The 23946-nt window shown below is 37.5% G+C and overlaps 1 protein-coding gene across 6 annotated transcripts in view; it reads left to right on the top strand.

Moving 5' to 3' along the window:
• VPS13B (vacuolar protein sorting 13 homolog B) overlaps window positions 1-23946 on the top strand; it is a 657044-nt gene that overhangs the window by 257401 nt on the left and 375697 nt on the right. For all 6 annotated transcript variants that reach the window (XR_009246065.1, XM_058668587.1, XM_058668588.1 and 3 more), the window contains exon 22: window positions 21862-21989. Coding sequence is in view for 5 of the 6 variants with exons in the window: in XM_058668587.1 (XP_058524570.1) it covers window positions 21862-21989 (128 nt within the window). In the remaining variant the exon portion in view is untranslated. The remainder of the gene's footprint in view (window positions 1-21861; window positions 21990-23946) is intronic.

Here is a 23946-nt window from a genome sequence, read left to right as displayed (position 1 = left end):
GTTCTATCTAAGACTGTTTCAAGTAAAATTGAGGACAGAAATATAAGTCATCGTCACTGATTTTTAAGAACTTTAAGGTATGATTAGGTAAATAAAGAAGTTCAAACTGACTTACATCATGTTTTTACTTGAAAGGAAGAGAGTGTGAGTTCGCATGTGTTGGTTCATTACCCAGGTGCCCACAATGGCCAGAGTTGGGAGGTAGCCTAGATACAATTAGCATATCCTGGATGAGAGCCGTAACCCAGGAACCTGAGTCATGACTGAGCCATGAGCTTTTGGGTCTGCATTGGCAGGACACAAGAACCTGGAGCCAGCACTGGGAATCAAACCCAGGTGCTTGGCTACGGGACACAAACATAATAACCATTGTGCTGAATACCCATTGTGTCATTTGTGGTTAAGGAAAGAAGTAGTTTCATTTTCTTATCAGACAAAAGGATGCTGAAATAAATTTTTGTGGAGCTTTATTCGTAACAATTATTAGTCTGTATTTCTTTTCCTGCAATATAGTTGATTTATTGTGTGAAATTATTAAATTCTACCTGTCAGTATTCACAATCCTTTTATTATGTTGAGATTTTCTTTACTAGTTGATAATAATTCATATGCTTAGTTCTTTTAAAAAATTTATTCATTGCTCCTGGCAAGGCATAGTTACTGCAGTAGTGACAGGGACGTCTTGCCCATGTGCAATGCTGGCATCACAGGCAGTGGTACAACTTGCCGTATTGTCACATATTTCTAAGTTTGTATCACAGAGATTATCTGCAATTTGTGCTGATTTTTGTTCATAAAATTCCACATTTTTATTGTTTAGATATCATTCTAAGGTTTGTTTGACTTTAGTTATCTCACTTGGTGATTAACAAAGTTTTTTAAACAACACCTCAATTAAAAAGCTATCCAGTGGTAAAAGTACATTTCCGTTATCTGCATATCAACTCACATTTTGAAATGCCTCTTTATATGTGTGGAAATGTTATATAAATGCACATGTCAGCCGCATTAATTCACAAATGCTATCAATGATTTTTAAAAATTTTGTTTTATTACGTTTTCTCATGTCCTTATAAGAAGTGATTATTAGGAAAGTGAGTAAAATCAGAGGGCAACTTATGAAAGCAACAATGTGATTTTTTTCTTTCAAATTACAAATATAAATGATGGCTTTTTAAATGTTAGATGAAGATAATTCCTTTTAAGTATTTATTTACTTGAAGAACAAAAAGAGAATGCAAGACAGGGAGCTACCCTGTTGTTTCATGTCTTAAGCCAGGAGCTTGGAGCTCACTCTGAGTCTTCCATGTAGAAGGAAGGGACCCAGCTCCTTGAGCTGCCACTTGCTGCCTGTTGGGTTATGTACAGCACGCAAGTGACATCTGGAGCAGAGCCAGGGCTGGAACCCAGATACGCCAGCATGGGAAGCATGCATTCCTAAGCATTCTCTTAGCTGCTGCACTAGACACCTTCCTGCTTTCCCTTTCTGTCTTTATCATTTTTAAAAACTTCAAATATCCTGTAAGTACTCTTATAGGTAAGACTATCAGTATTCCACCAAATGAAATTTATTACTCAAGTTGACCTAAAATGTTGCACCTATGAAACTAATGCCTCTTCTTGGGGTCTGTAGGCATTTATAGAAAGTAAAAAAAATATGGGCATATTGTATGTATTATATATCTTGTATGTATACAATATCTCTCCTCGGGTGCTGGAGAACTTGTGGTATTCCTTTGCTGAATACCTTTACTTAGAATTAAAGTTTCACAAATTTTATTTTTTTGAATACATTGTCTCTCTTAAATTAAAAGCATGTTTTATTTCTTTGAATTTGTACCTACATTTAAATGTGACTATTATTGCTTTAAATTATTATTTTTCTCAGTAGTAAGCTTTAATAAAGTCTTTTTGTGTATTTGCAAATTTTTGAGTTGTTGACTTTTTAAAAGCATGTAAAGATGTTTAATTGTACAGTTGAGTAGTGTTAAGTATATCCACATTACGAACTTCATATTTGTATTTCTAAGTGCATTTTATAGTGAACAGAGATCAGTGTTGATTTTATGCCTGAATCCCTACCAAAATTCTTATCTTTGTATTTAACAGATATAAATCCTATCTCTGTACTTATAAGTCGTATTTCTGTATGTATGATTCAGTGGTTATGTTAAGTTCACATCTAACAGGTTATACAAGCTCCTCATGCTGCACTGGGTTTAATTTTTGTTTTAAATTATTCAACAAGAAGCTGACTTTTCCTCTTCCAGTCTCAATTAGTACTGATGAGTGAATGCATGGAGAATATGGATTGACAGCTGAGAATGTGTTGACAGCAAACAGCGCTATGTCAGTGATAAGTAGGTAGGTCAGAGCAGGCTATAATAAAAGCATGCCCCCTGAAAACAATATATTATCACAAAATTCTAAGCCAACTACTAGACAACCTATATATTGGAAAGGCAGATATAATTATAGAAAAGGAGAAACAGAGTGAAAGATCTTCCATCTGCTGGTTCTCTCTCGAAATGCCACAATGGCTGGAGCTGAGCCAGTCCAAAACCAGGAGCCAGGAACAACTTCTAGGTCTCCCATACAGGTGTAGGGTCCCAAGGCTTTGGGCCATCCTCCTCTTCTTCCCAGGCTGTAACAGGGGATTGGGTGGGAAGTGGAGCAGCTGGGATACGAACTGGTACACATTTGGGATCCTGGTGCTTGAAGGGGGAGTATTAGCCAATCAAGCCATTGCACTAGGCCCCCATTGTTTTTAAATGTAGAATCCCTAGAAGCTGTCTTATTGTCTGATGTCATGAATGTAAATTTCGAACTCTTGGTGAAATATTTTTTTAGTTGTTTTCCATGGTACAGTTTTGTAAGTAGAAGGATTAATCTCTCCTTGTTCTTCCTTTCTGGTTTTCCCCCTCCCGTTATTTTTCCCCAAAAAATCACATCAGTACAGTCCCTTTGTAACAGTTATAAGTTTAACCTTCTGCTATTTAAATGTATAGTGGGTGAAATTTTTTTATGACGGAGAAGAAAACTTCTTAAAGTATATTATATATTACTTAGATATTCTATATAAACTAAATATAGTACTTCAAAGTAACGTAAGATAGTTCAAGTACTTGGGCCCCTACACATGTCAGAAACCAGGAGTTCTTTGTTCTTAGTTACGTATCTTGTCCAGTCCTGGCTGTTTGAGCCATTTGGGTAGTCTATCAGCATTCTCTTTCTCAGTTTTTCTATGCCTTTGCATCTCTTTCTGTTGCTCTACATTGCAAATAAATTGGTCTTTAAAAAAAAAGAAAGATGGGCCACAAATTGCAATTCTTTAAAAAAATACAAATCATGTTTATCTTAATGTTCATTTATTCTAAGTGAAACTATTACATGCATAGTTGGTTAATAGAAGGCTTTTAAATTTTGAAGTCTGATTACTGCCAAGATAATGATGAAGATGGGAAAATGATGTAATATTTTGTATACATGGTATAAACTGAAGTATGGCTCTTTGGCTTGTGAACATAATGGAAAAACATTTAGTTCTATATTCTTCTATAAACGATTAATAAACTGGATAAAACTTATGGGAGAAAACTTCCAGTATGTAGACATTGAACGAAAGACAGATTAGGACTGCAGTCGCTCCTGGAAGGGATACAATGAGATTAGCCTTAGGGTTGCCCTGGCTTTCTGGCTAAAGGCACATTCCAGAACATTGAGCAGGGTGGGACATCTCAAACTGAGCTTCTAAATTGCAGAGACAGGGATTAACGTTTAGGGAGGCAGAAATGACTGGAAATTATGGGATAATGTTAGAGAAAGCTTGGCCAAAAAAAAAAAAAAAAAAGAAAAAAAAAGAAAGAAAAGGAAAAGGAGATATAGAAAGGGCAATATTTTTTCATTGGGTGTGTTTGCTGAGTAGTAAGAGATGCATGCATTGTTTGAGCATCCACATAACTGGGTGATGAATGACATAAAGCTATAAGCCTAATCATCCACAGACTCACACAGGGCTGGAAGGCATTCACATTCCTATTGTCATAGTGTTTAGTTCACATTGATCATTCAGTACATGAAGAAGAGACCCCAGAGGGCTATTCCTCAATTGTGAGGCTAAAGCATCCAATGAGTAAAGGTAATAGTATTCTTGAAAGATAGAATTAAAAACACATTTTTCATAGTATACATTTTCCATATAATATGAAAAATTTTCACAAAAATAAGTTCATGCTTTTAATTTTTCCACAAATATTTTGAAATAGCTTCAAGTAACAATGTCAAACATTGAATCAGAAACTGCTAGAGTTGCAAAGACAGGAAACTATGACTAGGAAAATAAAACTAGTCAATAGAAATAAGCTCAGAAATTAAGGTAGAATTACCAGCTTTATTAAATACATGCGTGTTATAATTATTGAGAGATATATCTAGAAATTTGGGTACACTGAGTAAAGAAAAAGGCAGAAAAAGACACAAAATAAACCGAGCTCATACTAGAAATGAAAACTCTTAACATTTGAAGGGAAGAACTATTTGGGATCAGTAGATGAGGAGACTATATATTCCAGAAGAGACTAGAATTGAAGGCCACATAATAGAAGCATGCCAAAAATTGAGCACAGAATTCTTGAATAAGAAGAAAAATGCATGAAGCGTTACTGAAACATGCAATAATTAATAATAGTAATACAGTAGATCTCATAAGTAGTACATGCTTGATAACACTTGAAGCAAGTGAAGTCATAAAATAGGATTTTTGGATGATAAAGTATTTGGGAGTATATACATTCATACATATACGTGTAAATCTAGTAATAAATTATTTAATATAACTCTAACTTTATAATTATGGAAGATCAATCATGAAGAGCTCAAGAATTTGTACAAGGTTAGAAAATGTTTAATGATGCTTTTCAAGTGAAAGTGCCAGAATATGATAGTTTAGTTGCCTTCCTTTTCTCATTGTCATAGCCGGCCTTGAAAATCAGATTAGTGCAAACTTGATTATCTACTATTTTCTGTTACTATTACTCTCTGTTACATAACTTATGTAGCAGCAAATTCACAGGGTCTTTTAGTCACAGGGTCTTTTAGCTTTTAACTAAAAGAATTCTCTTAATTTCAGCCAAATCCTATAATGCTTAAAAAATAAGAATAAGAATTTTATGTCAGTTGCTAACATATATACTACTAAGAAATACCAACCTGTGTTACACATGCATGGCCTCATCCATCTTCAGTCACTTAGTCACTTGTCCAGTTCAACTGCTTTATACTGGAAAGTGAAATTCTACTGTTGATGTAGTTCCTTTACTTTTACGTCATGTATGTTTCAGAATCATTGATATTTCTTCCAGAATGAAAAAAAAAACATTATGTTTTGAATGTTTCACTTTTTTGTGACATAAAAAATATCCCCATGAATAGCTTGCAAAGATATTTCTGACACCTTTTGTCTTTAAGACTCATATCAGCAGGGAACTGAATTGAAAGTGTAGCAGCCAGGGCTTGAACCAGCGCCTATATGAGATGACAGCATTGCAGGCAGCAACTTAACCACAGTGCTGCCCCCAGACAACTCACCTCTTAAATATTTGCTTCTCACATATGAAAGTGGACTATGCTTAAGGCCCGTGCGTGCACAACCAGTTTGGGGAGCCACTCAGATGCCCACTCCTGTGTCAGAATGCTTGGCATCACAGCCATTGCCTCCTCTTCCCATTCCACAATCACAAAAGAATGTGTGTTGCAGGGGAAGCAGGTCCCCAGGAACATGCTTTATATTCTTGAAAACTGTATTCCTGATTAAAGTTTGTGGGGAAAGAAAAGGAGAAAGAGCAACAAAGATATTAGGAGTCCTTTAGCAGTCTGTCTCATGGAAGTTAAAGTGGGATATCATAAGCTGAATTTTGAAAGAAAATTTTTTCTTTTGTAGGGATAAAAAAAGACAAAGCTGGTAAAAGCATTCTTTGTCTTAAGTGTGGCTTAAATTTCTCACAGTGAGAGATCAAAATTTTGGATCTTTAACAAATATGGCTTACAGTTGAAGCCATATATGGTAAGATCTTTCAATAGCCTGGGATAAGAAGAAACCCACAAATTAAGTTCTGATAACTTTTTCATTAGAAATTAATGACAACCAATAGAGGGGACTTAGAAGCCTCATGAGAAGTAGGCAGCAAAGCAACTTAATGCATACTTGAGAAGAATTTCAAGAAGCTGGGTAACTACATGATGTCACTATAAAATCATCAACATTGTAAGTGAAAATAAGTAGTGTGAAGTTGGTTGGCCAGATGAACTTTAGTTGCCATTTGGAGAGTGAACTACAAGATGGAAGATTTTCTCTGTCTCTCCTCTCTCTTTGCAACTCTTTCAAATAAATAACTTCTAAAAAAATTGTTGTGTAATTACAAATTATCCCAAAAGTTCAGAATAATGTGTAAAAACTTAAAACTGCAATTTCAAGAGTCATTTTAAGTTGGCAGACTGTGGATGCATTTTACCTAGAATTTCTGGTTAAAAAAGAAAAACAATTTAACCTATATTTTCATTAAGTTATCTAATAATTCTGGACACTTTGAAGTTGCTTTGTTTTAGAAGTAGTACTTCATATCAATTTGAACCTTTTCTATTTTAGAAGTGAAAAATGTTTTAAAATCATTCTGCCCCTGAGGTAATAAAATAATTATATATTATACATTAGTAACTGCCCTCATGCTTTAATATTTTCCAGTGAACATGTAATTAATTATAACAAAGTTTATGTTGAATTTCATTAAAAGTTTAGTATAAATTCACAAAAGTGTATTTATTCTATATGATTATCTCCACATTGTACTTAATAACATGCTTGCTCACCACTGAAGCTTAAGCTGAGAATGGATTGAGCATTTTTCGGACATTTCACTGTACTGGTATAATCCGTTTTGCTTACACTCTGTTCTTCTTCAGCTTTAGAAATTTTCATATCAGTAGGAAGTCTCTTTACTTTAAAGCGTCCTACAAGGATTGAAGTACAATAGTCAGTGCATGCGCTGGTGCCTGTATGGGATACCAGCATCTCAGGCAGCAGTGTTACCCAGTATACCATAGTTCCAGCTCCAGTAGATAACATTTTAAAGTTTCCTAAAGGATTTCCTAAAGCTCAGTATCCTAAAGATACTGAAAGATCATTTGATATGTTAACTATACTACAGGCAATTATAGCCATAGACTTGAGTTCCTTAACACTTTTTTTTGGTCATGAAATGAAGTTTTTCATGCACATATTTAAATATTTATCTTATTTATACAGGTGAGGAAATTTCATGTATTTCACAATATAGGTTTGGGAGTATAGCAGTGTTTCCCACCCCTCCCTCCTTCACTTGAACATTACCAACTTCTGTCCTCCTTTCTTGTTTGTTTATTTCTTAAATGTTTTTAATATTCTTTCATTTCACTTGACAGTCACAGGCTTAACATTCCGTTAGGTAAAGAGTTTTTTTAAAAGAAAGTAGAAAAAAAATCCAAACACTGTTCCTCAGTAATATAAATAAAAACTGCAAATAATCAGTAATTAAATCTAAAAATGTCAGTTTCACTCCTATACATTATTTTTTTGTACTCTGTTTCAATTAATTTCGCTGTTCCATCAACTGAGGATTGGATAAAAAAATGTGGTATATATACATTATGGAATATACTCACCCATAAAATAAGTACTGTCTTTTGCAACAAAATGGGTGCAATTGCAAATTATTACGTTTAATGAGCTAAACTAATCCCAGAATGATGTGTTTCTTGGTCTGTGGTAACTGAAACTTTGATTCTTTTAATGTTCCATGGAACTATCTTTTTTTGTTTATTTGAGGGTAATCTTTGATAGCTCTGGTCAGTTGTGCTGGTCTCTTGGCACTTAGCACATATCTGATTTTTTTTGCACTGGTAGTGATCATTTCAGGACTACTTCTCTACATCATGAGTTCATAAAAAGATTTAATTACACTTTTTATGTGTGTCCCCATGTGTCCTATTGGTGTAGAGTATATGATAGTTAGATTTGTTGACTAGTTCCAGGAATGGGTCCACTTTTAAGGCAAAGTAGATATAGAGCTTCTGTTTTTAAAAAGCAGACTCAGAGATACTCTTTCTTCATGGAATCTTCATTCTCGTGGTTAGGCCAGTACTTACTTCATATGTAACTTTTCAAGACACTGTCAGTCCCATTACTTATTATGTCTTCTGACAGAAGAATTTTTCTGTGTTATTTCCTTTATTTCTTTTAACTTATTTCATTTGGATGACAAAGTCATTAGGTATTCATACATATGCCTGTGCGAAGGGAGAGAGACAGACAGATATCAATCTTCTATCTTCTGGTTTACTTCTGAAATGGCTCTAACAGGTGTTTCCTGGGCCAAGTCAAAGCTGAGTTAGGAACTCCATCTCGTTCCCTGTGTGGGTAGCCAACATGCACTATGTCTGAGGAGGAACATTAGCAGGAAACTGGAATTGGTAACAGAGTCAGGACTGAGCCACTCTCCTGAGTGGGATCTGGGCATTCCAAGTTGCTTTTATCCATTCCATCAAATGTGGTTTCATGTAATATATTCCAGTTTCGCCTCTTTTTCCCAAAAGATGAAGTGTAGAATCTGTACAATATTTTTTTGTTTGAAAGATACATTGATGATGAGAAATTAATTCTACCTCCAATTGGTTGCTTTGATTATTCTTAACACTGTTTCACTTCCCATTTTAAGCACATGTGCCCACACCTGGATCACACAGAACAAAATTTAAAAGCCCAAAGTACTATTTATTGATTACTTTCAATGCAGCTGAGGTAGGCTCACAATTTGGGAAAAGAGATTTTTTAAACAAAACAAAACTGGAGAGAATAAATTAAACCTAAAAAATGCATACGGGGACTGACATGTGGGGAAAGCTGCTTTCTGGAACACCTCTCATATTAAGGCTGGTTCAAGTCCCAGCTGCTCTGCTTCTGGTCCAGCTCCCTGCCATTACTCCTGGTTAGGCAGAGGACAGTGGTGCAAGTGATTGGGTAAGTCCCATCCAGGAGGGAGACCCAGATGGGGTTCAAGGCTTTTGCCTTCAGCGTGGCTTCAGTGTGGCTGTTGCTGCCATCTGGGGAGTGAACCTATGAATAAAAACTTCTGTTTTCTCTCTGTCACTTTTCAACTTAGATGGATAAATTTAAATCTTTAAAAAAAGAATACAAACAATTGTAAATTGTTTTGAACTTTAAAATAATAGCTTCAAATTTGTTTCACAGTGCTTGTTAGTAATTTTTTAGGGGTAAGCATTCATAGTGTATCATTTTTGTATCGCTTAGATAACTCAACGTTTAGATCTTACTGTTCTGATACAATATTGATAACAGCAATTTTATTTCTGGAAAATATCTGATTGTGTAGTTTTTAAATTTTAATTCTTGCTCAATACATTGTTACTATAATAACATGGAACCTTGAGTTTTAATTCAGATCATTGAATAGTTGGTTTTAATGATTTGCATAATTGAAAATTCACCTCACTGACATGTAGATCTCACAGGGAGAAAGGACATCATTGACTGTATTTGGAATGCCGCTTTTTCAGTTTCATCCATTATGTTGTGATCATTGCCAATAAATATCCATCGTATATATGCATAAGTTAATTACTGTAATACAAGGAGGTTGCTTTTCTTTTAAATACATAAGATTGGTTTTGTCCTTAATCCCATCTTTTACATGAATGTTTTTTAAAATTATGCATTCAGAGTGTAAGGATTAATATAGTTAAAATGTATTATAGAACTTATAATTCTCCTTAGTTATGTATGTGTAAATTTACAACATGTCACAATTAACTGAAAACCAATGAAGGACTGAAGAGCCATTGCCAGTTCCTTTTTGGTGTTGTGAGTCCTCTCCTTCTTCAGTATGGTGGAAGTAATGTTAATGGTGGCCTTCTGATTCTGGGAGGGCTGGTCCCAGCATCTGCCTCCTTCACTAAATATTTAATAAGTCATACTTAAATAAAAATAAACATGAATATATAGTCTGTACTTTCCGTATTAGCCCTGGGGACGGCCTTATAGTTTTACAGATCACTTTTGTGGCACAGTGCTGTTTTAGAATGTAGTTATCTGGGTTACTTCAAGAAAGCCTCTCTCTAGAATAGAGATCCTATGAGCAGATTGTGCACTGGTTACCAGCTTGTCTGGTGAGATAGAGCACATATGCAATAAGTTACTTGGATTTATTACTTTCAGATAGATAGCAAGGAACAACAGGAGCCTAAGATTCATTGTGCGCTGGTTAAGGTCCAAGATAACTTCCTGGAACAGAAGGTTTCTCTTCTGTGCCTGCCCTGTTTGCACCACAGCTGAGAGAGGCACACACACACAGCAGTTAGTTCTGGGCTTTATACCCCAGGGCTACATGAGAAAACATTGGAAAGTCCTCTTTCTAGGTGCCTTTCACCATGTTAGGATTTTGCATTTCCCAGCATAATCTGTAATTATTCTCAATAACTATAAGCAAAAATGAGGGGAAACATGGATTAGTCCAAGGTCATGCAGAGAACTGTCCTGTACGTACTAATCAACAAAGCAATGGCTGATATCGTTCAGGAAATTTTGGATAAAGAAAATGAATAATGAAAGAAAAAAAAACCTAACAGCTCTAACTCTGTAGAATTAGATGGTGACCCAGTGGGACAATGAGCAACGGCCATGGTAATGGAAGTGCTGGGAAGCGATGAGACTGAGTAAGCCCAGGAAATATGAAAAGAAGCCTTCATGTTAGGTTTAAATGTCTTGGAGATCTTTGCATGCTGTGTAATGATGGTGCTAAAACAGGGTATGCAGAGCATACTGTCAGCTCCCTGCCTCAAATGTTGGTTATGCTTTTCTGAGTAATGAACATTTAAAAAAAAATAGGACTGTTTGTGAGAGACAAAAACTGTTTGAATGATTTTTAGTTAAAAATAAAAGTGTGGTAAGGGGATATGCTATTTGTTGAATCTCATAACCAAAATGGTAACAAAGGCAAAAATCAGTGTTCTTCATAGAATTATTATCAGAGAACTGTCACTACTAGATGCTAACCATTCTGTATTGGATCCACTTTGTCTTGCCAGACATAGATTTCTTGACATATAATTTGGCTGTGTTGTCCTTGAACTCATATCTTTAAATTTCTGGGATCACAAAGAAAACACGACTTACTGTCTTTTTTAAGATTTATTTTACTTTTATTGGAAAGTCAGATATACAGAGAGGAGGAGGAGAGACAGAGAAAGATCCTCTGTCCGATGATTCACTCCCCAAATGAGTGCAATGGCCAGCGCTACACTGCTCTGAAGCCAGGACCCAGGAACCTCTTCCACGTCTCCCACACAGGTACAGAGTCCCAAGGCTCTGGCTGTCCTCGGCTGCTTTTCCAAGGCCACAAGCAGGGAGCTGGATGTTAAGTAGAACTGCTGGGATTAGAACTGGTGCCCACATGGGATCCCAGCTTGTTCATGGCGAGGACCTTAGCCGCTAGGCCGTGCCGCCAGGCCTGACTTACAGTCTTTTGAAAATATACCTGAGGAGGATTTTGCTAGACCTGTCTTGAACTGTGGACTGTGTATCCACAACTTGTGCTGACACTGTAACTCAGGGAGCTGAGGTCCTGTGCTTGGCCATGTGTTGACCAAGCTTGGCTATAGTTCCCCTTGTTTTCAGAGCTGTGAGGTAGAATCTGGATACACGGGCCTGGCACAGTGGCCTATTGGCTAAAGTCCTCACCTTGAACGTGCTGGAATCCCATATGGATGCTGGTTCTAATCCTGGCAGCCCCACTTCCCATCCAGCTCCCTGCTTGTGGCCTGGGAAAGCAGGGGAGGACGGCCCAAAGCCTTGGGATCCTGCACCTGTGCGGGAGACCTGGAAGAGGTTCCTGGCTCCTGCCTCTGGATTGGCACAGCACTGGCCATTGTGTTCACTTAGGGAGTAAATCATTGCACAAAAGATCTTCCTCTCTTTGTCTCCTCTCTGTATAACTGACTGCAATAAAAATAAATAAATCTTTTTTTTTTAAAGATGATTTTATTTACAAGGTCAGATATACAGAGAGGAGGAGAGACAGAGAGGAAGATCTTCCATCCGTTGATTCACTCCCCAAGTGAGCCGCAACGGCCGGTGCTATGCTGATCCGAAGCTGGGAACCAGGAACCTCTTCCAGGTCTCCCATGCGGGTGCAGGGTCCCAATGCATTGGGCTGTCCTCGCCTGCTTTCCCAGGCCACAAGCAGGGAGCTGGATGGGAAGTGGAGCTGGTGGGATTAGAACTGGCGCCCATATGGGATCCCGGGGCGTTCAAGGCGAGGACTTTAGCTGCTAGGCCACGGCGCCAGGCCCAAAATAAATAAATCTTAAAAAAAGAATCCGGAAACACATGGGTCGAAGAAGCATGGTTTATGAGGACTGTGTTTGTTAGTTCCTATTTCACATTGTATTTATAAATTGTTTCTTTTACAGTTAGTTACAGTAGGTTTAAAACACAACACTTGGAGTTACTCATTTGTGTATTTCTGTTTTGATAGAAAAAGGTTAAAAATCATGAAAGTATTGCATACATGAACTAGAGATCTGGGAGAAAATTTCTAGAGAAGATATGAGATGTATCAACACATTTTGGGCTTTACAACTTTACTTAACTTTTCTTCTAGGGAATTTGGATGTGTATTTGTTTAAAGCTAATTTTTTTATTTATGTATCTATTTGAAAGAATTGCAGAGGAAGGGAGAGACCAAGACAGACAGACAGACACACAGACACACACACACACAGGGAAGAAGGAAAAAGAGAGAAAAATAGATCCTTCACCCCCTGGTTCCCTCCTTAAATATCCGCAATGTCTGGGCTAGGCTGAAGCCAAGAGCCTGAAATTCCATCTGGGTCTCAGGTACAGGGGCACAAAGACATGGGCCATTTTTTTGGTGTTTTCCAAGGTACATTAGCAGGGATCTGGTTCAGAAGTGCAGAAGCTGAGACTGACACCCATTTGTGATGCGGATGTTGCAGAATGGTCACTTAGTGCACTGTGCCACAGGATAGCCCCCAGGATGCGCTTTTGTTGTGTAGTTTTGCGCAAGTCTGGTTTGTGCCCTTAATTTTCCAGCATTATCTGTTTCAGTATCAAGGATTTTTCCCAGAAGTTCATTAAATCGAATTACTATACATGTGATTTAAACTGTTATGTAAGTAATTTTAAAGCTTTTTGATAATACAATGTGATGTTAATAAGTACCTTGAAAGTTTTTCAAATATGGATTTCCTTGGAAATAAGATTTTTTTTTCATTTTTATATGAATTGGCAGGAATTCAGCAGAAATTCAACCAAATTGTTTTGCATGCAGTCTTTCACCCCCTTTTAGCAGTCAGAACAAGATTATGGTTTCCAGATGAAATTCTGAACGTCACATAGTGATGACATATATTTTCCTGGTTGGCTCAGCATGAGATGCAATTTTACATGCCATGTCACGCTGACTTGCAGAATCCAAAAGCCATTATTTCCCAAGGGGCTTTCAAGAGCGATAGTATAGAATATAGTTGTGTTTTAATGAAAAGTCTCAGGGCTTTTTGCACTTCTGTGACAGATTGCTTAAAACCTTAAATATTATATAACCTTTAGAAATTTAACAATATTATGAAAAGTCACTTTCTCTTTAACTATTTAAATTTATATTGCCAAATAAAGTTGCTAAAAATGTTTAGTATGAAATACAGAGAATTGATTAAAATGGTATGGTAGATAAGCCAATAGATTAGGGACCAAAACTCCAGGCTTTTTGTTATTTTATCTGTCTGTCTGTCTGTGTCTGTCTGTTTAACTGAAAGGTGGAGAGAAAGAAAGAGAAAAATCTCCCATCTACTTTTGGTTCACATCCCAGATGGCTTCAGTGATTGCCGCAGGAGCTAAGTGTAGGTCCTGGCTATGGTTAGCATGGACCCAACTGTTAGACTCATCACTTACTGCTTCTCAGGATACACATTAGCATGAAACTGGAATTGGAAAGCTAGGACATAAACCCAGTTAATCTGATGTGGGATGCAGGCACATTTAGCCAGCAGCTTAACTGGTGAACCAAACAACCCTCCCTAAAAATCAAGCTTGATGTTTAGACTCTAAAAGAAAAGGTATAGACCTTAAACATGTGGTTATCAAGCCCTAATATTCTTTCTTTTCTTCTTTGGTTTTCAGTCATGTGCAAGGTGCTCTAAAATCCAGAATATCAATCTGTGGCAGTATATTATTTATCTCAAATTGGTGATCTCTTCTTTGTGTCTGACAGCAATCCCCATCTCAAGATATCCAGTTGTCTTGGTGTCACACAGAGCACTGAAGCCTAACAAACCTTTACCCTCACCTGATTCTATATAGCCTTGACCCTCTGTTTACATCACTATTGATCATGTGGCTGAAAGCTAACCCTCATCACCTCCTTTTGTTTTTTATACATGCTACATCAAACTTACATCTTGGATCTTATTGTTTGTGTGCCATATTCTTAGTTGGCTGTATCATTTCTTGCACAGAATAATGCAAAGATGTTCCAATTTTGTGGCTGTCATCCAACATTTCATGTTGTGATTTCACTTATCCCATTCATTTGTCTAGATGAAAATAACAGTTTTATAAAAAAAATCTAAAATGAGTTATGTCATTTCCCTGCTTAAAATGTTAATTGTGGTGCTGCCACTATGGTTTACCAAGCTAATCCTCTCCTTTGGTGCTGACATCCTATGTGGGTGCCAGTTTATGTCCTTGATGCTCCATTTCCAATTCAGCTTCCTGCTGTGACCTGGGAAGGTGGAAGACAATGGCTCAATTTTGGGCCTCTGCACACAGGAGGGACATCTGCAAGATGCTCCTGGCTCCTGGGTTTGGAATGACTAAGCTGTGGCTATTGGATCCATTTGGGGAGTGAACCAGCAGATGGGAGATCTCAGCCTCCTCTTTTACAAACCACCTTCCAAATTAAATAAGTTAATACTTTTAAATGCATTGTTCCTTATTAGACTTTGAATAAAACCTAAGCCTCTTGCTGTGCCTTCTGAAGTTGGAGTGCCTCTCTTATGTATTGGAGTCTTGCTCCTTTTGTCAGTTTTCCCTACGTTGATCCTCATATTTACTCATACATGCCTTGCCTCTATTTCTGCTGTCTCTGTTAACTCTGTTTGCTCATTCATAGCTATGTACTTTTTATACTGTATGACTTATCCTACCCCCTGCCATTTTTGAGGCGCTTCTAGGTGGGGAATGTGGTAAGGGGCAGGGAATCTTCTCTAGAATGTATGTTGAGGATCTAAAGGACTCATTACAACCATTTCTGTCACTGAGTAAATGTGTAGTTAGTATTTCATGAATGAATAGAAATCTTTTACTCTTTTACTGTTTCTGTTTGAGTGAAAATCACATTCCTTAATTCTTTCTACCACATGCCCTTTAATGACAACAAATTGATGTCCTTTTCATTTCTATTGATTTACTAAGGATTTTTTTAAAAGATTTATTTTTATTACAAAGTCAGATATACGGAGAGGAGGAGAGACAGAAAAGATGATCTTGTGTCCAATGATTCACTCCCCAAGCAGCCAGTACAGCCTGAGCTGAGCCAATCCTAAGCCAGGAACCAGTAACTTCTTCCAGGTCTTCCACATGCGTGCAGGGTCCCAAAGCTTTGGGCCATCCTCCACTGCTTTCCCAGGCCACAAGCAGGGAGCTGGATGGGAAGTGGAGCTGGCAGGATTAGAACCGGTGCCCATATGGGATCCTGGTGCATTCAAGGCAAGGCCTCAGCGGTCTGGCCCGGAATGTTTTTCTAGCATTCAGGTGGTACCCAGAGGTTGTTCTTTTTGCACTGGTGTACATAATCTTTCACTCCTCTTACTTCAGACATTTAGATAAATTTTTAAAGTAACAAGTTACTGTCCAAACATTATTAAGGACACTGAGATAAAATTTTATCTCTCGCTGATCATTAAATGTAGTGTTAAAGTTTCTGTAATGTTCTTTCTTAGTTCTAAGAATACAGTTCTTTAATATCCTTTCTGCTAAATGTTAACTAGCAGAGGTCATGGTTTCATTTGTGATAAACTTAGGATTCTAACCTGGAAATAGAAAAATAATGTGCAGTGTGGTAGGCTTTATAGAACTTGGCATAATTTAGGGATAGGAACCACTAGCATTTCCAATTTTAGAACTGAAAAACTTTGAGGAAGTGCAACTTGAGTTTGGTCTTAAATAGAGTGGATTTGGAACTGTCCTCTCTTTCTTGCTAAGACATTGATTGGAGTGAGATCAGTTAGTGACAATATGTGGTGAAGGGATTCAATAGATCCGAGATGGAAGGGCAGCGTATGAGGACGTGGAATGCCACAAGGGGAACTTTGGCTTCTGGTCCTATAATTGAGAAATTGGATGGAACTGAAGGAGAATACCTTTGTTAAAAAAATAAAAAACCAAAGAGTATGTCTGTCTTGTAAGTAGTGAACATCTTTAACACATTAGAAGCCAAGGAAATAAAGAAAATACGGCTTTGTTACTTTTGAAACTATAAAGGAACTTTTTTCTTACCTTTTTCAGAAGGTATATTTAAATTTGTGTCTCTTTATGTAGGTAATGAATGAGCAATAGCTGCTTTTCCGTAATTTTTTTTGCAATTTAGAATAGAGTAAAAGGCATTGAAAAGACAGTGCTTCCACAATTCTTTTTTTTTTTAACTATAAAATTTTGTTAGTGTCACATTTCTTCCTGTGATTGTAAGTGTGGCCTCAGTCTTACTTGTGTTCGTTTCCGCAACACACATCTACGAGTAAGCACTCAGCAGTGCTTATTGAACTGAACTGAGCAACTCCCCATGGCTTCTCCTAGGTCTTGGAAGAGGCCTTTATCTCATCTTCAAGTGCTTTCCCAGCCACACTAGTGGAATAGAAGAATAGCACTGTAATAAAATTTGAAAAAAAATATATATATATGTATCTGTTTGGCTTTATTCCTACTGTGTTGAAATTCCTTAAATGCTTATGCTGTTTCCTAAGTCTTGAGGAAATAAGGGATTGGAAGAAAAGGGTTAGAGTGATTCCTCCTTCTGTTCCACAGCCCCATATTTTTGTCAGTTTTCTTGCCTTCATCGGACAGTGACACAAACATGCTGGAGTTGATAGAGCTTGGGAAGAGGTATGAAGGGAGAACTCAGGAAAACTTGAGAATGACAACAGATTTTGTGGGACTTAAACACCATTGCAAGAACTTAACACTGAATCATACAAGTAAGATAGGATACCATAAAAGGGTTTGAGTACAGGAGTTGTCAGACAGTTCAGGTTATTTTGCTAGTATTTCTCTGGGTTCTATATTGAAGAAATTGCAGGTGGAAAGTATAGCAGCAGGTCAGTCAGTTGTGGTATGCTTGTTGCCATAGATTGTGCTTGTAATCATGATGACTTAGACCAGGTCAGTATCCAAGAGGATACAATGTCAAATTCAGTGTCTATTTTAAAATCGAGTCAGTAAGATTATGGTAATTGTGGTAATTGTTAATATGAATGATGTAAGGGAGAAGGGTCATTTATCCCCCCCTACTCCTGAGCAAATAAAAACATGAGACTTGAAGGACTGTAAGATGGAGAATATGGAAGCAGGGAAGAATGCACAAGGGTTTTTTGACCATGTTAAACTTGAGATTTCCTTCAAATATCCAAATACAGGTATTGACTTGTTGCTAGGTAAATATTCTAGAGTTTAAAGGATAAATCCAGACAAGTCTCTGGAAATACACTTCTTGTGGGGTCTACGTAAATCCCCGGCTATCTGTGAGATCATCAAAGGTAGTGCTTGCAGATAAGAGAAATGGTTCAAGGACCGACTTCATTGAGAAGGAGCTGTGTGTGAAGAAGGAGGGAAACACAGAAAGTGAAGGAAGAATCTCCAGGCGGTGGTCATGATCCACTGTGTCACCTAATATCCCTGTGAGTGTTGTCAACTAGCTCTCCAAAAAACAGTAAAGAAAAAAAAAGGTCTCAGTGACATTAAGAGTAGAATTTATTTCTTCATCAGGCAAAGATTATTCTTGTGTTCAGTCTGGGTGCCTTCCTCCAAGTAGTGAGTCAGGGACTTTCCATTTAGTCACTCCTGCTCAGAGACCAATGCTAGGAAGATTTGGGAAGTTTGCTGATGTAATATGAGTTCTGGCTGGCAGAATCCAGTAGGTTACAGTGTGGTACAATGAGAGATGTGGTCTGAGGAGATTTCTCCACATCCTCTCGGTGATGAGTCTGAGGAATTAGTGGCATTCTCAGAATTGTGGGCTTCTTCAAGTTGCTGATGTAAAGGGATGATAAAGGATATGCAGGAATTACACTGAGGTTTGTTAGCTGAGTTAGGAGACAAGCCTGGGGCAGGAACAAGTTGGGAATGAGTTTAATATGGTATTTGCAGGATCACTTAAATTATGTGGCAGTCTGACTCTGTAGTAATAGAAGCATATGTGTATCAAGGCCGGTTCTCAGACCTTGTAAATCAGATGTGTAAGCTCTATTTCTTGTAGTAGTTACACACTTAGTTTACCTGATTGTCATTTCTGCTGGGTTAGAGAAGTGATACAAGATCTGTGAGAGTCCTAGAGTTGCGTCTAGTTTTCAGTAGAGCGATCCTGAGATGAGAGTTTGACTCCTGCCTGGATTCTGTGTCGTCATCTCCTTTCTTAGCAGTTACAGTGGAATACTTGAGCCACCTCTAGACATGGGAATCTTGGGACAGACAGCTGAAGTCCTCACCTTACATGTGCTAGGATCCCATATGGATGCCAGTTCTAATTCCAGCAGAGAGAAAGTGAGAGAATATTAGACAGAGAGATCCATCCAGTAGTTCACTCCCCAAACGTGTGCTCAGCCAGTCCTGGGCCAGGCCAAAGACAGGAGTCAGGAATTCTAAACTGCTCTGCCATGTAGGTGGTGGAGACCCAAGTGCTTGGGCCATCTTGTGTTTCCTTCCCAGGCACTTTAGCAGATAAATGGATTAGGAATGTAGCAGTCAAGATTCTAACCTATGCTCATGTACGATTACCCAAGGTTTTCTCAAGACTTTGTGTTTTTATCACCTCCAGGGTAACTTAACTTTGATTTCTCTGTAACCCCATTAAAGCTTAGGTAATGACTGAACTCCAGAAATAGAAAGAGTTGGAAGGTTATCTTCAAATATTTATACTATTTTCATGGTCCTGCGTGAAAATCAACTTTCTTGACTGATAGATACACTTTGAATAATTTGGTATTTTTCATAAAATTTTGTTGTTTGTAAAGTATGGGAAAATAATGGCAGACTAATAATAGATACAGCTGTATGAATAAAAGGCTGCTTCCTCCAAACTAAACTTTTTTTGATGCTTCTCCAGTGTCTCATGACACTATATGGAAACACTATAGCCTATTCTGTATTCTGTGCTTCTATGGCTGGTGGGTGACATGTTGGCTGTTGCAGTGCACACAATGAGATACTTATGTAAGATCAAACTTTTTTTTATGTAGTTGTTGGGTAGCTGAGACTAGGATGAAAGGATTGTAAAGATTTCATTGGATCAGGGCAATAATCTCTTAAAAAAAAACTTGAAGGATAGATTGCAGATACTCCGGTGTCTATGCATTGCAGCAAAGTTCTCATGAACTTTTGGAAGAACTGCTGCCATGCAAGGATTTCAGATTTTTTTTTTCACCAGAATAAATTTATGTTTTAGCTACATTTTCAGTTTCTGCGTTTGGATTTGAAAATCACATGTTTTGGATGGGACTCAGATTTCCTGAATCTCCATAGTATAGTTTTTGCAAAAACTTAAATTAGTATAATTGATGTTTGAAATTCTAACACTATAGAGTTTTTTGTTTGTCTTTATTTTAAGCCTTTAAAGCCAAGTCTTTTTTGACTCTTTGATATTATGAAATAACTGTTATTGTGATATTTGAACTTGAAAGACATCCACTTGGTATTGAATATCAGTATTTAGTGCCATTGGCTTAAACATATTATCAGTTGTTTCGACCTGCCATTTACCATCATTATTCAAACCTTCAAAATAAGAACAGGTATTTTTGACATACTGAATTTGGATAATTGTTACCAGGTTCTAGTTTAGCCCGAAAAAGGTAATGTCATGATATAAGTATAGAAATATTGAACCAAAAAATACCATCCTGTGATTTTAGGGATTACTATGTATAACTTGATCCTTTTATGATAATTTCATCATTGGTAATAAATTAATGTGTATATAAAGATTATCTCTCTGTGGGAGAGTGAGAGTGGTAGGGAACATAACCCTGATGTGGCTTCAACGTGCAGCTGTTAACGACTACAGTGGACTGGCTTTGCCTTATCACTGTACCCATTACTTCTTTAGGAGAGGCAAATGTTCAAGACTTAAAATTACATCAATAAAATTAAGCATTTTATTCTTCAGCATTGTATTATAATTCCAAGAGATTTTTAAAGGAAGGAAAATATAAAATTGGGAAGTCAGTAACCACTTCTCAGAGTAAATGACAGTTAAGTTTGGTGAAAGAAAAGCATCCTTATGAATTGTTAATCTTTTAAGTTCTTGTCTATATGCAATCATTACTTTGATGTTAGATATTGGCATTTGCATTTTTTAAGAAATGAGGAAAAAAAATTATGAAATTAGTTTTCCAAAGTCATCCAGCAAGTGGCACAGCAAAAACATTAACTCAGGTGGTTCCAAGTGTATACTTTTTTCCTAACACAAATGGGGACTAATGTTATAGCAAGATGGATGGTTTTCCTAAGAAGTACTGATCGATGCATTTTTTTTTTAAATTGTATTTATTTGAGAGGCTGTCAGGGGAGAGAGAAAGTAATCCAGAGAAAGACAGGCAGACAGAAAGAGAGTGCTCCTGTCTCTTGGTTTGCTCCTCAGATTCCCGCAACAGCAAGGGCTGAAGTCCAGAGCTGAGGATCCAGCCCATGTTCTCCATTTGGGTGACAGGCACCCCATTCCTTAGGCCATTCATCATCCTGTTGCCTAGTGATAGAAGGCTGGAGTCTGATGCCAGAGCTGGGGATCCAGGCACTCCAAAGTGGAATTTGGGTGTCTGCACTAGTAGACTAAACACTCGCTCCCACCAATATTATTTTAACAAATTAAATTTAGATTTCAAACACATTTTATTTAATGCTTAAGATAATAAGTATAATAAATAGGTTTAAATCAAATTACCATGTTAAATGTAGATGAACAAATTAGATGTTTCCAGACAACTTGAGGAATCACGATCCTTAGTGAAAGTATGATTCTGTACAATTCTAACTCCCAGTCAGCAAACAATGACAAGTGTAATAAATGTGGAGCAGGTTTGGCGGATTTATCTACCACCTGTATTGATATCCCATATGAATGCCAGTTGAATTCTCTGCTGCTCTACTTCCAGTCCTGCTCCCTGCTACTGTGGCTGGAAGAACAGTAAGAGATGGTTTAAGGACTTGGGTCCCTGCCACCCACGTGGCCAGTCTGGATAGTGTTCTGGCTCCTGCCTTCAACCTGTGCTGCCCTAGCCCTGGTGACCATAGGGAGGGAAACACTGGATGCAAGTTCTCTCTGTCTCTTCTACTCTATCTGTAACCCTGCCTGCAGATAAGTAAAAAATACATTTATTTTTTAAAATACCAAATTCTATTCTCATAAATGTGTTGGATAAAAAGTGTACTATGAAATTTCATAATCTTATGAAAAGTTACAATTTTAAGCGATGAAATAAAGATTTGAAAATACAAAGTATATTTCTGCTAAGTAACTATTTTATGCTTAGAATCCCGACCACTGTCTGTTCCGGTGAAAACCATGATGAATGTCTCTGGAGGGAGTAGAAGTCCAGAAGAAAGAATGAAAGAATTTATTGGAATAGTATGGAATGCAGTGAAGAGACTCACATTACAGGTATAATAAAAATTAATTATTATGGCTCTGATTCTTAAATTTCATTTTCAGCATCATTAAAACTTGATAAAATATTGGTAAGTGTTGATAAAATATTGATCAGATTTTCTTTATGCTATGTCATTTTCATGATTTAGTCGAAGACAATTGATGTATTTTATTTATGTTGAACAGTATTATCTGAAACTCATAAATGATGAAATTATAAAAGTGTATACTTTGAGATGCTTTTGAAAAACAAAAAGCATTGCTTTTTCATTTCTTTGAAAGGCAGACAGGGAAATGAGACAGATGGAGTGCGATCTTCCTTTATTAATTCAATCCTCAAAAGCTCCAATAGTTGCAGCTGAGTAAAGTTGAATTTGGATCCCAGAAATCAGTCTGAATCTCCCTGTGTTCTGGCTGGGACCAATCCTGTTGGGCCATCACCTGCTGCTTCCCAGAGGATGCTATAGCAGGAAGCTTGAACTGGAAGTGGAGGTGAAGATCAAGGCATTGTGGTGCAGCAGTTCATGTTGCTGCTCGTGAGGGAGTGAGAGTGCTGGCTCTAGTGCCAGCAGTTCTAATTCTCATACAAAAGACCGTGAAAGATGGTTGAAGTACCTTGGGCCCCTGCCCCCTGTTTGGTAGACTTGGCTGGAATTCCTGGTTTTGATGAAATAATTTTTTTGTGTGTGTAAGTAGGATTCAATTAGTTACCCAGAGGTGTTTTCAGCGTCCCTCATTTATCCTGTGTTTTGATTAGTTCTTGGTCCTACAGATGTGAAGAAGTTACTACTGTTACAATAGAAAATAAGCTTTGAAGTCTGGCTTTCCTCAGAAGGGTCTCCAGTTAAAAATACAATTGGGCAACTTGCTGAGCTCTTAAATTTTTTTCCATTAATTACTTTTATGTTTTGATGATATTTACATGGTTGATTAGGGTGATAAGGTTCAAGGGCTACAGGAAGGTGGGTGAAATCACCATTTCCACATTCTCTTTTTACTTCCTGTATCTGGGGGAAGGGGGAGTTAGGGAGAGAAGCCACACCCAACCTCCCAAATACCTCTGCACCCTGGGGAGCTCTTAATTTGAATGTTCAGTTGACCCATATCTATATTCTTGACCCATAGAAATGGCAAAGTAATAAATTTGTGTTATTTAACCTACTGCATATGTGATAATTCACTTTATAACACAGAAAACCGGATATAGATATATTATCCATAGGTATAATGTATTCTTGTTAATTATTGTAACAGACATGCTTACCGCAAAAATAATGTATGTACGTATATTTAAGATTTATTTGATTTTTTTTGAAAGGCAGAGTTATAGAGAAAGAGAGACAGAGATCTCTCATCTGCTGATTTCCTCCTCAAATGGAGGCCAGTCAGAAGCCAGGTGCCAGGAGATTCTTCTGGGTCTTTCACATGGGTAAAGGGACCCAAGGACTTGGAACATCATCCACAGGCCATTGTCAGGGAGCTGAATCAGAAGTGGAGCTTGGGGGCCAAGGGAAACGTGACAGTTCTTATGCTCTAGTATGGATAAAGCCAAGTTCTGTCATATCAAGTATCTCAAAGAGTGTAGAAGTCCTCTTAGATATCTTAGAAACATATGTGACCCCAAAAGGAAAATAAAAAAGATAAATTCTGTGAGGGCTGGCTTTGTGTTATAGCTGGTAAAGCTGCCATCTGACAGCACAAATGGGCACTAGTTCCTATTACAATGTAGTTCGCTGCCAATAGTCTAGGAAAAGTAGTGGAGGATGCCTTGGGCCCCTGCCACTCATGTAGATCTAAAAGAACCTCCTGGCTCCTGCTTTTGGCCTGACCCAACTCTGACCGTTGCAAGCCAGCTGGGGAGTGAAGGGTGGATAGAGATTGGACATTGATCCTTCAATGACTGAGGTAAATCAGTGGCATTGGTAACTAGTTGATTTGTGGAGATAAGCCAACAGCATTTGTCTAAGTG

This window comes from Ochotona princeps, chromosome 9 (genome assembly GCF_030435755.1).
Source record: "Ochotona princeps isolate mOchPri1 chromosome 9, mOchPri1.hap1, whole genome shotgun sequence".
In the NCBI taxonomy this organism is placed as follows: domain Eukaryota; kingdom Metazoa; phylum Chordata; class Mammalia; order Lagomorpha; family Ochotonidae; genus Ochotona; species Ochotona princeps.
The sequence above is the reverse complement of the archived record's forward strand: the minus strand, read 5'-3'. Positions and strand labels throughout refer to the sequence as shown.